Below are 16,776 nucleotides of genomic sequence, written 5' to 3' on the forward strand. Positions count from 1 at the left end.
AATACTTTTCAAAGTGGCCTAAACACAGAGCTAACACCTGGTTATGTGAACAGGGTGTGCATGCTTGTTACACATCATTCTTGGTGTGCTGTTGCAGGCTCCCAAGCTAAAAGTAACAACTAAGTCTTAATCTTAATATTCTGCACAAGACTAAAAGGTGACAAAAACAAGTTTGAACATCTTGTTAGCTGTACCCTGAAGACATATTCTGCAGATGCTCTTTAGAAGACCATGTGTACTGTTCAATACAGAACCTGCGGAGTCATGTCCGCAAAGAGATGAGTCAACATTGTCAGAGAGAACCATCCTCTCATGTGTGCAGAACAGATAATCCTCATGCCAGTAAAGACTACCCAGAGGTGATCTTAATGTTCGTAAGTACAAGGTGATCAAGGTATAAGGTGCCTCTCACATGAGTGAAGATTTTCCAGAGAGGTTTTTTTTTTTCATATGACTTTAAATATAAAAGCTTTCTCTGCGTAGGTGATGCTCATTTTAGTAAAGTGTTGACATTCAGACATGAAAAACATACCCAAAAGTGGTGATGTTCATTCAGGTGCAAGTATATTGATCAGTCCCCCGCCCACTTAAAACATATCCAAAATCATCCTCATTCTATATAAACAACTAATCCTTTTGTAAGAAATGCAAAATGAGGTGCAACATAGGTTACAAAACAAGATGTAGTAATTAGCATATCCATATCTCTCTGGGTTAGACTAAAGCTTAGTCTCTGAATATTTATATTTTTGATAGCAACAAATAATCCCATTTAACTTTAAAAGGAGCCCGATTGAGATTATTATTATTATTGGATATTTATATAGCGAACATATCCACGCACTAGTGCATACTCAAGGCGCTGGTATTTACAAGAAACCTTATTTTAAGCACAAAAATATCGAAATGACCCTTCATGATATGTTATGGTCATGAATGACTTGATTCGAACCCATCAGGACTGTCAGCTGTCTGTCAGCAACCCCTTTTCAGAAGTACAGTATCAATATTTTAGTTCATATTTGAATAAACTCATATATATATGGAATTCCAGCCAAGGCCTACACCTTGGTATAGCGCAAAGACGTCTAGTTATATGATGGCCTACATCAATTTGGGCATTCCTCTCAACAAAAACATGCCATGATATATCTGAAATGTTTTGCCAACCACACGAGTTCAAGCATCACGACTTCCACTGATTTTGTTTCACCTAAGCTACAATAAAGAAATGGATATTCACGAACAACAACACGATATTAGTCCTTTACTAGTTATAAGTTCTTATCAAGTTCTATAAAATGGCACTTATACATCGGTCGGTGCTATTGTCTATAATATGCATAGATACTGGTTCGAACACAAAATCTGTCGGTCTCTTGTTCTAATTGACGGGTTGTCGCCCTTAGTATACAGGAACGATAACTTCGTTTAACATCCGGTTTGTCCACATGGCGAAGTTTGGGTTTGTTTATAAATTTTAACTACGATTCCAAAACATATCGACAATGAATGTAGTTCCCTGTCTTGCGTGGGTGAAAAGAGGTGCTGCAGAAAAAAATCCACACAAGGTAAGGTTTTGTAAATCAGTCGATTTTCATTTACTAACAACATCGCCGTGTCATCGGCAGAGCTGTTAAACTGTAATGATAGATTCTCAGAGAAAGAGACAGATTTGAAACTCTCTAACTAATATTCAGTTTGTTATGTTAAAAACTAACATTAGCAGATAAGTGATATTATTTGGCTTTTTCCAGTGGGACGTATTTTCTGAGACACTTCGTGTCAACAAAATATTTAAATAATAATGTGTGGAAGATATTTCTACTTAAAACCAGGAACATTTTGGGTGTGTGAATACAAACAATGTTTAGCTGATCGTATGCTCCATGGATTCATCATGTATCTTGTAACACAAGAAAGTCTTTGCTGTACGTGCTTTAAAGTCTTTAAATTTAATTGTCATTTAGAAGTCATTTACGGAAATGGTCAAAATCTTTGTTTATTGCTGTGAGCTCATTTTGTTTTTAATTTTATTTCAACATCATTTCATCAACAGCATCATATGTCGTCAGTCACAAGATAAGTGAAACCACAACAAAGTGATTTGCAATCCAATCTCTGTAAAGTGAATAAATATTTTATGTGTATCATGAATGAATTTTGGAAAATTAATAGTGCTATGAATATATTGCCATCAAAGTACAGGTCAGAATTTTTAAGATTGTAGTGCTGTTGAAAACATTTATTTTATTTTGTCATTTTTAGGCCTATACTGTTAAAAGCAATCTGGTTTCGGATAACAATATGGTTCATGTGTTATCCAAATTTGGGATAAAGATAAATTGAAATCATCCAAAGTTGGATACAGGTCTCCAGTTTTTGGTTACAGATCAGTTAAACTTTAGTTACTGGTAGTCATGTTTGTCAGCACTGTTAAGTAATGGTGTTTGTTTACATGTGAGTAAGGTAAATGCTTGCTGGACATACAGATGGGAACTGAGAACTGGGTTACCCAACCAATATACTGCATGATCTGTACAATATATCCACATTGGTAGCATCCTACAACCAACGTAGGTTGCTGGAGATCTATCTTGCCTAGAATTTCGACCATGGAGCAAGATGTTAAGCAATTTGAGGATAATTGTGTGTATCTGCATATTTTTTTCAGGTTGAACTTGACAGACAGGATTTGGAGAGAGTCATTGAGGCGACTAGAGAGTATGTAACCCATCCGACATATTTCATCGCATCCCTAAAGTTATGAATACACAATGCCATTTTTGAAAGTGGTCAAATGTAACATATGTTGTATTTGGGATTTCACTTTCTCGGTAAAGTACAGAATATGTGTAAAAGTGATGTAAACAGTATACTGACTGACTCAAATTACCTCACCTCACATACCAACATGTTAGTAAAGCTGTGCTTTTTCATTGTCACAATGCCTTGTTTGTCCAGTGATTTAGATGAACTGGAAGATGAAGATGAGCCGGAAAATGATGAGCTGCAAGCCGTGGGTGGACATGTAAAAATAAAACAAGAAGAGGATGCAAGTCAAAAACCAAAAAAGAAGAAGAAAGCCAAAAAACGGAAACATGAAGAGGTGAAAGAAGAAGAAGAAGAAGAGGAGGACATTGTATCCAAATATGGCCTGGATGATTATGATGATGAGAACGATGGTATTAGTGTTTGTCCCGTTTGTCCCGGATCATGCTGTTAGGCAACACAGTGCTATAATATACTTCACCATTAGCATGATTATGTCATTAAAATGTAATAATTTGTAATTATTCCTTGTCATGTAGCAAATGTCGCCAACATCACCTACATGGTGAAGTCAGCCTGGATACCACTCAAATTACCAGACACACAAACAATTTTGTTTTTATTTGATTAGCATGATTAGGATATATACATTACTAGCATTACCATTAAAGGCTGGTAAAACTTGTGGATTATTGACATTTAGGTGACCTTATTTATGCATCTTTTCAGTGGGTAGTTTCTTTAACTCCATGTTTAGGTCTTTTCAGTTCCTGTACATGACATTTTAGGCCTTTGTAAACTCACTTCAGGAAGACATGAGTGGTTTTGCATATCAGTAGTTATTGAATGTAATATTGTGGCCAGAAATTATGCCATCAGTATGCAAGGTGGATTTGTTATTTTGTTTTGTCTATTTTGTTAGCGACTAGTATTGACTTTTTGTGTCATTATCTCCCTTACAATCACTTGCGGTTTGTCTGTGCATCTCATGGGGGCATGTCTGTGAGAAAGCCAGATATGGGAATTGTATCATATAACAATTTTCTTGGATGACATCAAACGAAGATTGTAGGTGCAATACACATTGAATACTTCATGACATCAGGTTGTTGGAAGTGCACTAACACAGGACATGCAGGTACACAATGGGCCTTTCCATGACTTGCCCTAAGTATGGGAGAAAATGGGTTTTGTAGTTATAATTAGAAATCCCCAATTTTCAAGAGTCCCCTGAGAATTGAATGCCACCAATATCTATTTTCAAGTGTTTTATCGTTGTCCAAGACAAACGGAAGACAATTGTCCATACATATTGATGATGGAAGTTACAACGTTCCTTGTATTTCCAGAGGATGTCCTCATCAGTGGTGTGGGGGGCCTGTCATTCTATGCCAGTAATGACGATGACCCATACGTGACAGTGCCGAAAGATGTGAGTCGATAATAAAACAATGGAAACTCTCCATTGAGCTTGTCACAGGTTGTGTTGTCATTGGTTCACTGTGAACATTGTACTCTTCTCACATCTACTCCAGAGAACTTTTGTAGCTGGATCTGTTTGTGGATGGATCAATTGGTGCATACTGATGAACAGTTTAATACACAAAATAATGATTTCAATATCCTTCATGGACATCACAAATCTGGAAATATTCTATGGTTAATTATGACAGGAAATGGCAATCTTTGCCAAGGTTTGTAACCATGGTAACTCTCCTATGCCATCTGTCTGCGGTAATGATGGATGCTGTAAATAACAGTGTGTTAGTGCATCTATTGATATTTCAAACATAATTGTGATTGAAATTAGAAATATCATGTCAACAAAATCTTTACTCAAGTATGCAAATTAATCTCATTACTGAACTATCTGATAATATATGTTCATTATATATCTTGACTTTTGTTATCTGTTTCAGCCATTTTATTCAAAATTTCATTCAATAGTAAAAACATTAATGTTACATTATGTGTGTATTATATATGACACACCCCTATCTACACAGATGGGACAGAAACATGCACACTACACATGGGAAACTCCGTGTTCACTGAGTTTAGACTTATCAGTAGTCCTGACATTAGTTCAAGTGAAACTAGTCCCTACTGAGATTCATGATAATTGACCAGTCACATGCTAACAGCATTCCAGGCAGCCAATCAGACCCCAGATACTACACCTCCCTGTAGAGTTTGAAGCAACAGTCTACTGTATGTATCAACTGTGGGAACAGTTATTGGAGAATCACTGTACATGAACTCTAGAGTTTGAAGCAACAGTCTACTGTGTATATCTCCTGTGGAACAGTTATTGGAGAATCACCATATGTGAACTCTACTTCCAGGTTGACAGTGACGAGGAAGACTTTGAGATCAAACCCTTGGACAACTTGGTACTTGCCTGCAGAGCACACAAGGACCACAGCTTCCTCGAGGTGTATGGTGAGTTAAGTCTCTGTGGGTAGCACTCAGGAGTAATTATGTATCCTAGTTCAGTAATCTACATTTCTTTATTATAGGACATTTATATAGCGCACATATCCACGCAGTAGTGCATGCTCAAGACGCTGGCTCATCATATTATCAATCTCAACTCCCTGTAGAGAGTACTCTTCGAGTATACAACTCTTGCAGCCACTCGGCGCACCGAGTTATTGTGGCTTTTTCATCCTAACGAGGTACCCATTCACAGCTGGGTGGACTGGGACACATAGTCACAGTACTTTGTCCAAGTTTACTGCACATTGCTGTACCCGAAACTAGGTGTTTGCACGTATTCACGTGGCTACCATCTGGACATATACCAGCGGATTCGTGGGTTCTTTTAAGGGCTCAGGGTTGTGTACTGTACACTAGGGGTTGTGACAACACTGAAAGAGTCTGCACACAAAGTTGACTCCAAGGTATTTTACACCCGGTCACAGGTGGGGTCGATCCCGACGCCTCAACCTCGCTGGATCACTAGCCTGGCGTCTTATCCAGCTCGCCCACCGCGCCCCATTACATTTGTAATGAACATGCTTATACCAAACTGACAGATACAAACAACTGTTTTTTAATCACGGCCACAAGCTGTATTTTTAGTCAACATGCATATCACGAACTACAGTTATTACAAATTAAAATCAGTTATTCGTTTGAGTTAGTTATGATCATAGTTTGGTGTATGTTGTTATTTACAATGCTGCATTTATGGTATTTGTTGTTTTCACTTTGGTACGTTACCCTATATATTTCATGTCTGGAACAGTTTAATGAGACATGTTTTGATAACTGTCATGCAGCTGTTGTAACATGGACATGTCCCATGGCTGTGCTATTTCATTGCAAAAACAATATACTGACATGCAGTATTCTAAAAACAAATCTGAACTTTAAAATACCCTCTTGCCCTTCTGCCTAAGGTGGGCTGTATTGATGTCACATTTGCTGTGCATTGCTTGCTATAGCCAGTATCTTCTGAGTGTATGTATGTGTGTCTGTATGGCTCGGGGTGTCCGAGATTATTGTGAATCTTGGTTTGTGAGCAGTTTACCATATGTGGGTTACACAAAATTTGATATAAATACACATATGTATATAACTGAAATAATGCTTAAAGCTGTGTTAAAAAGCTTGTTGCTGTGGTATATATCATGTTTTATCCACCAGTGTACAACGAGATGCTGGGCAACCTGTTTGTTCACCATGACTACCTGCTGTCGTCCTTCCCCCTGGCGGTTGAGTGGCTCAGCTTCAGCCCCACAGATGCCTCAACAGGTAACACTGCTCACCACAGTTTCCTCCCAACTCTCACTGGTATCCAATGGTTTCAATTCATGGTATCCTCAAAACACTCCATCATATCCAACAATTAGCCTGATTCCTCTTATGGCAATTATCTATATTTAACAAGGTCCTTTCTGATACTGGGTAGAAAACCATGGCAACTAGAGCTATGTAATAACTTCCTCTCCTATACTAGCCAGGTAACCATGGCAACTAGAGATATGTAATAACCTCCTCTCTGATACAGAACAGGTATCCATGGCAACTAGAGATATGTAATAACTTCCTCTCTGATGATACTGAGCAGGTAACTATGCCGCTGTGGCCACCATGGAGCCTGTGATAGAGATATGGAATCTTGATGTGGTGGATTGTCTGGAACCAGCAGCTGTACTTGGCTCAAAAAAGTCCAAAAAGAAGAAAAAACGTGTAAGTACTTGTGATGGTTGAAGGACTGGACCAAAAGTATCACTTGTGATGGTTGAAGGACTGGACCAAAAGTATCACTTGTGATGGTTGAAGGACTGGACCAAAAGTATCACTTGTGAGAGTTGGTCTGTGATGCATGTAGATAAGTATGATGTTGATGATGTGTATGATGAAGTGTACATTGAAGTGTATGATGAAGTGTATGCTGAAGTGAATTATGAAGTGTACAGAGACTTGTACCTTTCATTGTATGAATTGTGTATGACGACATGTATTATGATCTGTGAGAGAATGAGCATGGTAGTGTATACCAGTATTTACATTCCATTTCAGCCAGGAGCTGCACAAAGTCATACAGACTCGGTGCTGGACTTGTCCTGGAATTCCGTTGTTGGGTGAGTTGCCAGCAGATCAACACATCATTGTTTGATATCAGTTAAGCAGAATGTACGTCATGGTATCAACATGAGGCAATAGATAATTATACTCAAGAACCACAGTTAAATGTATGAATTGGTTCCAGTTCTTATAGAGGAAGGAAGGTTAATGACTGTTTCAATATGGGACTATGATCATATTATAAATATTGCACACAAAATATGTGATAATTTTTGTATTTGAGATTAAAATAGTGCACTAGACTGGTACTTAGGTTATTTTGTTACGCCCAGAGGCACTCTTTGTAATTTAAAACATCTGTTTCATTTTAAATGTATGATGACTCAAAAACAATGGTTATCATCCTCACATTTATGCTACAAGTAATTGTATCACTTGTTCTGCTTCAGTAACGTCCTTGCCAGTGCATCAGCAGACAACACTATTGCATTGTGGGATTTAGCTGAGCAGAAGGTTGTCACGTCAATCAGACAACACACAGATAAGGTGAACAACCCATTTATCTAGGTATATATCAAATGTCAACATCGGAGAATAAGCTGTTGTACTTATCCTCCAAACATTCAACAGTGATGACACCAGGTGTTCAGGGAAAGGGAAGCTTGTTCTGTCTTACCTGTAGCCTGTCTCATGCAATCTGCATAAAAAATGTAAATAGTTGGATTTTTTTCCTGACAGCACTCTGCAGTACTCTAAAGAAACAAGTAGCAACTATACACCTATATGTATATAGTACCTGGATAACTTTATATAGTTGTTATTGTGTGGTTGTATTCTCTACATGGGTACAATGTCCCTTCCCACTGTGTCAAATGTGTGACAGCAGAAAACAAGCAGTGGAAGTGAACTCACTAATCAGAGTCTTGTCACTGTCAAATGTCTTCACACAGGACCGGGGGGCCTAGTGGTTAAAGCGTTCGCTCGTCACGCCAAAGACCCGGGTTCGATTCCCCACATGGGTAAAATGTGTGAAGCTCATTTCAGGTGTCCTCCACCGTGATATTGCTGGAATGTTGCTAAAAGCGGTGTAAAACTAAAACTCACTCACTCACACAGGACCGTCTCTGTCCTTGAATGCAGAACTGTCCTGGCAGCTGGTAGGAATTTGTTGTGAACCAACTTGGTGTCCCGTCTGGCATATATGACTTGAGTTGATTCTCCCTCTTGTCACTACATTGTCACAACTGTTCCATTGCCAAACCTTTCAAATGATCAAGCAAAAATGTAACTGTAAATTCCAGTCTAAGTAAACTTAGGCTCAGTATTATTCTTTACACTGCTATACTGAACAAACCCTAGTAGAAGGTCGCGTCAGCTAACCTTTTCAATTGACCAATCAGAAAGCCCTAAGAGTAAATATACTGCAGGTCAAATATCTGTGTTTTATGCAGATTATCGTTTGTTCAGAGATCAATGTCAGTGACCGGAGAATTTTGTAAGTCCCGTCGAACCCTAAACAGTATCCGTGTCTGATTGGTTAAATCCTTTTGGCCGTCCCGCATTTGATTGGACGGTCATAGGTCGCTCAAAGGTTAGCTGGCGGAACCTTTTACTAGGTTTTGTTAGACTCAGTATAGCAGTGTAACGAATAATACTCAGCCTAAGTTTACTTAGACTGCTGTAAATTCCACTTGCTACCCCCAACAGGACTCAACAATCCACTAGCTTTTCAGTCATTTGCTGTCACAGAAACTACTACAAATACTTTTACAACAGTTTGTATTGCCACATAATGAGACAAACTGACGTCTGTGTTCCAGGTACAAGCGATACATTGGCATCCTCTGGAGGCACAGACCCTCCTGTCGGGGGGCTTCGACCAGTGAGTATACACCCTACACCTGGCTCAAATGTCTTCAAATGATCCGGGTTAGAATTTATCTTCAGTAACCCATGCTTGTCATAGATGCGACTAACGGGATCGGGTGGTCAGGCTCGCTGACATGGTTGGCACGTCATCGTATCCCAAATCCATAGATCGATGCTCATGCTCATGATCACTGGCTTGTCTGGTCCAGACTCAATTATTTACAGACTGCCACCTTAAAGCTAACTCACTCACTCAATTGTCTTGAATAACCTGATCAGCTTTAAAAGATAATATTAAGTATGGGGATGAAAGAGCTGATTTTAACTTTGTATTACAGCATAACCATATGTTTATAGGATGTGCTTCCTCAATCACTGTGGATGGGCGTTCATGTCAACAACAGAGTTTAGGGACAGCAGCAGGCTTCATCTTTGTGCTGTCTATCTACAGCTGTGATATTTATTGATTCATACTGACATCATAACAGTAGCATGTGGTTATGTTTGCTTTCATTGTGCTGGATTGATATCTATGAGCAAATTGTATGAATGTAGAATCAATGTTTGAATTAGCCGTGGTAAACCTATCATGTGCTGCTCCTTATGAGGATTTTTAGTTTGACCCATCAATACTCGGAGCTACAGATTGTCCCATTTTCCTAACAACTCCCAAATCCAAATCTTCATCACACTCAATATGCCTCAGCTAAGTGCTTGGATCTAACACCAGATACAGCATGGTTCACTTCCCAGACACTTGCCTTCAAATATGTGTGTCAATGTTCTAGATAGTTCAACAATATGTCTACTTATAAAGTTGGAAACAAGACTGGTAAAGATTTATGTAAGGCATTGCACTCACTGATGGCAACTACAAATCTATATCCTCTTGATGATTCAAACCCCATAAGTACAGAGAAAGCTCCGAAAATGGGAATCGTGTTGCAGATTTTTGGGATTACAAGCCATTTACATTATGGCAGTGTTGTTAGTGAGGGATCTGTCAAAAGGGAATCTCTTAGTAGAAGCAGTCAATGTCAAAACTGGTTATTAGGAGCAGCAGAGAGCAGCAGCATGGTTACAACAGCCATGTTTGAATATATACAGCAACAGTCATTGCATAAAGCCAATATATAGACATCCAGACTGTCCACCTACTCAACCCATTCAGCTTCATTCATTCCTTCTATAGCATTTGAATCTTGGGACCCCCTCATGATACTCAATCTTCATTTTCTGACATTAGAGTTATGGCAAGGCCCCATGATTTTCATGAAGAGGTATCATTCTGTCCATGATGTATTCTATTGATTTTAAATTTAAGACCTCTAATATTGTCTTTTGATATTAGAGGCAGTGGGGTAGCCTAGTGGCTAAAGTGTTCGCTTGTGACACCGAAGATCTGGGCTCGATTCCTCACTTTAGATATCAGGGTTATGATCCAGTTACAGTCTTATATAATTGCATGGCTCTGGATCCAGGCAATTTGTACAAACAAAGGTTGGCATGAACAGTAGTGTCTGAGGACAGGGCAGGTTGGCATGAACAGTAGTGTCTGAGGACAGGGCAGGTTGGCATGAACAGTAGTGTTTGAGGACAGGGCAGGTTGGCATGAACAGTAGTGTCTGAGGACTCAAATGAGCACACAGCATCACATGGCACAAGCATACATGGACACAAACACACACACACGTCTATGATCTGATGATTATTTGTGTGTGTTGTGTATTAGGACTGCCCGTGTGTACGACTGTCGGAGTCCGGAGGAGAATCACAAGGCCTGGACAGTACAGGGCGAGGCAGAGAAGGTGTTATGGAACAACCAGTCCCCAGTCAACTTCTTTGTGAGTGCCTCATGTGCTATTTGTTAGAAATGCAATTTGTCACTAAATGGAGAAGTGTAACAATATTCAGTTTTCCCAACACAAATGCTAATGTTTTTTAAAAGTTTGAAAGTGTCTGTATTATAATGTTGTTGTTGACAGGTAACAACAGATCAAGGCACCATCTACTACATGGACATCCGTCACGACAGTAAGCCGGTGTTCACGCTGTCAGCACACTCCCAGGCTGTCACAGGTTGGTTATCTCCCCTGTCTCAAGGACGTCTACAGCCTTTTCTTGTGATGAAATGTGAAAAGTTGCTTGCTGCAGCAGGGACATGATCTGCCTGGTTGTTACGTACCTGTGCCTGTAACTCAATGTGCAATCGGGGCGGTGGGGTAGCCTAGTGGTTAAAGCGTTCGCTCGTCACGCCGAAGGCCCGGGTTCGATTCCCCACATGGGTACAACTTGTGAAGCCAATTTCTGGTGTCCCCCGCCGTGATATTGCTGGAATATTGCTAAAAACGGCGTAAAACCATACTCAGCCAGCCAGCCAATGTGCAATCCCTGATCCATGTCGGAGTCATGTGATCCTGCCCCTAACCCCCGTCATTGTATTAGGTTCACATTTATTCTACAGTCTACCCTTGAAGATCCAGGTTAGAACTGGTCTTCTGTAACCCATGCTTGTCGTAAGAGGTGACTAACGGGATAGGTGGTCAGACTTGCTGACTTGGTTGACACATGTCATCGAATCACAATTCCATAGATCGATGCTCATGCTGTTGACCACTGGATTGTATGGTCCAGACTCGATTATTTACAGACTGTTGCCATATAGCTGGAATGTTGCTGAGTGTGGTGTTAAACAACAACCAACTAACCCAGTGATTGGGACATAAAGCAAGTGAGGTTAAACAAAGAGTGGGGAGTTGGTGGAAGGGTGGCCCATGTTTGGTAGCCTGCTACAGTACTGGCCTGCCACTGAATCATGTTGCATGTGGTGTCTCCTTACACAAGTCAGTTGGTCTTCATCTTGCAGTGACATCCAGCAGTTGCCCTGTTTATAACATGTGCATTATGGATTTCCAGGTAGCTACCTGTGTGTCAACCCCCTCACTGAGATTAAGCTTCCAGGACCCCTTGCAAAGAGCAATCGCAGTATTGTAGCAGTGTTGATTTGTGAATCCCAAATATAACACATGTTACGAATACAGAATGCCTTATAGAAAGTGGGTTTTATAGTGATAATCTATGTTCCAGTATTGGAGTTCCACATGTGATGGGTCCAACTATTGTCCAGCCAGCATGTATCATCACGCTGTTGTTGCAGGTATTAGCTTGAGCAGTGCTACAAAGGGGCTGTTGGTGACGACGTCGTCCGACAAGATGATGAAGGTTTGGGACATTGCGTCAGGCAAGCCATCAATGGTGTTGGAGCGGAACTTAAAATGGTAATTATCATTCAAGGGCACTCTTTTAGTCTTGTAGACTTTGGGAGGAGTTTGATGGTGTATAAAATCATTCTCTATGAAGTCTGGTCTTTGCTTAGTTTCATCTGCTATTCATGATTTATCAGCGGAAATTGTAATTTAACACCAGTTGTTTATAGAAATGTGTTTGTGCTGCAGAATGAGCTGTATTGTGTCAGCAGCTGCCCTGACGCCCCGTTTGTGTTCGCGTTTGGCGGGGAGAAGGAGATGAAGGTCTGGGACATCCGGGAAAGTGCAACAGGTGGGTGCTGACCACTGTGCGAAATAGTTTCCAAATTTTGCTAGCCAGACGGGCTAGCTATGCCTGAAAATTACTAGCCCACAAAATTATTCACTGGCCCGAAATTTAAGTGTAGGCACAGGTTTCATCATAAAGCTGCTAATATGATGAACATTTTTATCAGGCCATAATCTTGCATGATTTAAAGGTGTATTATAACATTATACATGTGTTTACAAAATGATCCCATGAAACTTCACTAGCCAGTCGGGCCAGTGACTGTGGAGATTTACTGCCCGAACTGGATTTTTACTAGCCACGGGCTAGCGGGCCAGTGGCTATTTCGAACACTGGTGCTGACATTGGGATGGGTGGGGGGTAGGGGTGCTAACCACATAGGGGCTGTGTTGCTGGTCACAGGGGGATGGGGGATTGTGACCAATGTTTAATGAGGTACTGACCACAGAAGGAAGGGGGATGGGGGAAGGTGACCAATGGTAAACGAGGTACTGACCACAGAAGGAAGGGGGATGATCACTGGGGGTGTATCCACAGAGAAATGCCGCAAGACGATGGTAATGTGACTGTTAAACGTTTCTACTTCCTAACGAGAATGAAAATTAAGTGAACTTTGACCATGGTGATAATGATGCAAAAGTAGCCATGAGTATCCCAGCAACACCTCAGCTCTACATGAATCTGTTATAACTAATGTCATTATTGGTATTATTTCCATTGTAAGTGAGGAGACACTTCCACAGTCGGATGTCGGCCACTCTACAGGCGGAGTGTAAAGGCGATGAAAAGGATCTCCCTGATGCACTGGAGGAGGATATGATTGCCATGGCAACACCAGACATGGCTGCAGATAACGAGGAAGAAGAATTGATGAAGGAAATGGGGGAGACAACAGGCGTTAAGGGGAAGAAGAAAAAAAGGAAAAAGAAGAAACCCAAAAAAGGGATACTTGAACATTGATTGTACATTATGTAATAAAGCTAACATGTAATTATGTGTAAGTCCAAATGTTATTTGTAATCACAAAACCAGGAGAACTGGAGAATATGTTTTAAACTTTGAGATAAGGTTTAATGCCATGAAGAAATCCATGTCAAGAGAGGGTCATGTGGAAACCAGAACACATTCATGAAGTACAATGTGGAGGCAGTCTCCTATATTTCTTTGTCAACCAGGGGCGTGGGGTAGTCTAATGGTTAAAGCAGCCACTCGTCACAGTGAAGACCCGGGTTCAATTCCCCACATGGGTACAATGTGTGAAGCCCATTTCTGGTGTCCCCGCCAGAATATTGCTAAAAGTGGCGTAAAACTAAACTCACTCACTCACACCTTGTCAACCAATTATCGAGGAATTGAAGAAGCTGCTCATGAATGTGAGTGAATGTTCCTGGCAAATATCAAGCTAGCACCAATATTACATCTGGCACCGATTCATCATTTGGTACCCAATTAAAAATCAAAATGTGGGAACCAAGACCTAACAAGTCAGGGAACACTAAGAAGCATATGATCGATGCAGATGAAACATCATGACCGGGATGCCAAGGATCTATACTAGGCACATAAAGAAACTGTGCATACAAAAATTTAAAATCTAAATTTATCACACCTGTGTAGACACAGTAGGATTTAAACTCAGAGATTAGTGACATGTATCCAACATGCATGCACATGCCACGTTCCGTGACGTCAGTGGGTTCGTCCTTGAGACCTGCAATACGTTGTTGCACGTGCATTCCGGGAAAGAGAAACAGAGCAAATGAATGCCACACAATACTGTCACTTTGGAAAGCTCAACCCCTGCCCTTGCTATCGTTCGGCTATTGAAACGCATAGCATGGCAAGAGCTCACTTCTGCACAACGTCATGAGGCCATTGGGATGGTCCGTGGGATCCGTGGGGGATGCCTCAACGACAAGTGGCTGCACATTTCCACTGCCACCGGAACACCATTTCTGCACTGGTGAGACGCTACCAGAACACAAATGACGTCATCGATCAGCCACGTCCTGGACGTCCACGTATAACAACGCCAAGACAGGACAGATGGATAAGGGTGACCCATTTTCGCCACAGGTTTCAGACTGCAGTGGTGACTGCCCGAACCATCCCAGGACTACGCCGTATTCACCCAAACACATTTTCGACAACGTTAACGTTATCACGGGATCAGACCACGACGTCCCGCCATACGGCCTATCCTGACACAAGGTCATCGACAAGCTCGCCGAATGTGGTGCCGAAATCATGTCCGCAGACCCTTGTTTTGGTGGAGAAATATTGTTTTTACAGATGAGTCCAGGTTTAACATTTCCCATAGTGATGGACGTCAACGTGCCTATAGACGCGTGGGAGAACGTTATGCACAGGCCTGTGTCTTGGAGAGGAATCGCTTTGGTGGTGGTTCCGTGATGATTTGGGGTGGAATAACAGCACGCCAAAGAACTCCTTTGGTGATTGATCAGGGCAACTTAACTGGTGTGGGCTACAGGGATCAGATTCTTCGACCTGTGGCAATTCCATTTCTGCAACGTCATGGCCCTGGGTTAACATTCCAACAGGACAATGCCCGCCCTCATACGGCAAGGGTTGCTATGGATTTCTTGCGACACCACAACGTTGACTTAAACTGCCTTGGCCTGCAAATTCGCCGGATCTCTCCCCGATAGAGCATGAGATGGATCGACGTCTACGCCGTCTTCCTCATCCGCCAGATAACGTCCTTGACCTTGCAACAGAACTTGAGAGAATCTGGCGTGACATCCCACAAGCCTTCCTTGCACGTTTGATAGGCTCTATGCGTCGTCGATGCACTGCTGTTCTCAATGCCGATGGTGGGCATACCCGTTATTGAGCTTGTGACATGGTCGGTTGACCCCTGTCCCGCTTGTGGACTCGTGACGTCATTGTGATTGACTTTTCAATTGAAACTCTCCCGACTAGTTATGGTCTCATGATCCCTCCATTAAAGTTTATATGTACCTTTGACATTGTTATCGTACTTATCAACTGGGATAATTTTTGACAATGCACAGTTTCTTTATGTGGCTAGTATATATATGTACTTACCTGGAATCCCAACAGGTGTAACCAGGGGCGCAGCTACCATTATGAAAAAGCCTGGGCATATACATGATTGTTGCTCAAAAGGTTGGGCAAGCCCTCAATACTATCTAAATATAAAGCTTTGCAACTGATCGGGGCTTACATGAATAAAATGGCTTGCTATGCACCTGGTAAGAAATCAATCACTGATACTAATATACCACCTTGACCCAGAAACAAATATGTCCTTCCAAGAAAGCCTAAACTACAGCAAGTCTAGACTTTCTCATTTTAGAGACCACTGATAACTAACAAAACTTGTTAACTTTGAGAGAGAGTTTAAACATGCACAGAGATGCCAATCCATACGATTTTATCGTATTCGTTACGAAAAAACAACACAAAATACGCGACTACGATAGCAGTAAAAAGGAGTACGCTGTTAATAACAAGCTCTTAGAATATCTATATATTTTTTATTTAATATGAAAACCCCTTGGAAAAGTTTAATACTAATTTTGGCCAAAAAATATTAATTTTTGCATAAGTTTTTTGGCCAAAATATTAATTGGGCTAAATTAGGGTTGGCATCTCTGCATGCAGAATCCTGATCAAGTGTATAACTATATTATTACCTGTAGTAAGGTCAGTAGAGATTTTGTTAAAGAAATTAATTTGTTTACTGATTATTTTTAGTGTATGATAATTTAGAACATTTTGAGTGCTACTTGTTGATTCCCATTAGTTGAGGAATCTGTCCGTAAGAGATCTGTGTGTGAAACCAAGAAACAACAAGGAAAGGAAGTGTGATTTAATTTACAATTGTACGGTATTCCAAAATTACCTAATTTCACAAATCAATACAAGTGTCTACAAAGGTATCACTATGGCAGTACAAAATAGAGTAGTGATACAAGTACAGAGGCAGTATAATATACAAGGGCCAGGCGTGTAGCAAGCCAATTATTTTCGTGTAAGCCCGATAGGTTGCCAAGTTTT

General features: G+C 40.8%; 1 protein-coding gene across 1 annotated transcript; it reads left to right on the top strand.

Moving 5' to 3' along the window:
• The first annotated feature begins 1,425 nt into the window (after positions 1 to 1,425).
• On the top strand, positions 1,426 to 13,726 carry LOC124255215 (periodic tryptophan protein 1 homolog). The gene is given in 15 exon segments (XM_046689053.1): positions 1,426 to 1,571; positions 2,675 to 2,724; positions 2,965 to 3,185; positions 4,122 to 4,204; positions 5,118 to 5,214; positions 6,424 to 6,531; positions 6,848 to 6,969; positions 7,303 to 7,364; positions 7,758 to 7,854; positions 9,129 to 9,190; positions 10,910 to 11,021; positions 11,163 to 11,256; positions 12,335 to 12,483; positions 12,633 to 12,735; positions 13,457 to 13,726. Coding segments are annotated over 15 exon segments (1,659 nt in total). The 5' UTR covers positions 1,426 to 1,508; the 3' UTR covers positions 13,693 to 13,726.
• The last annotated feature ends 3,050 nt before the right edge of the window (positions 13,727 to 16,776 follow it).

Source organism: Haliotis rubra, unplaced genomic scaffold (assembly GCF_003918875.1).
Source record: "Haliotis rubra isolate DU_JTF1 unplaced genomic scaffold, ASM391887v1 Scf598, whole genome shotgun sequence".
NCBI lineage: Eukaryota > Metazoa > Mollusca > Gastropoda > Lepetellida > Haliotidae > Haliotis > Haliotis rubra.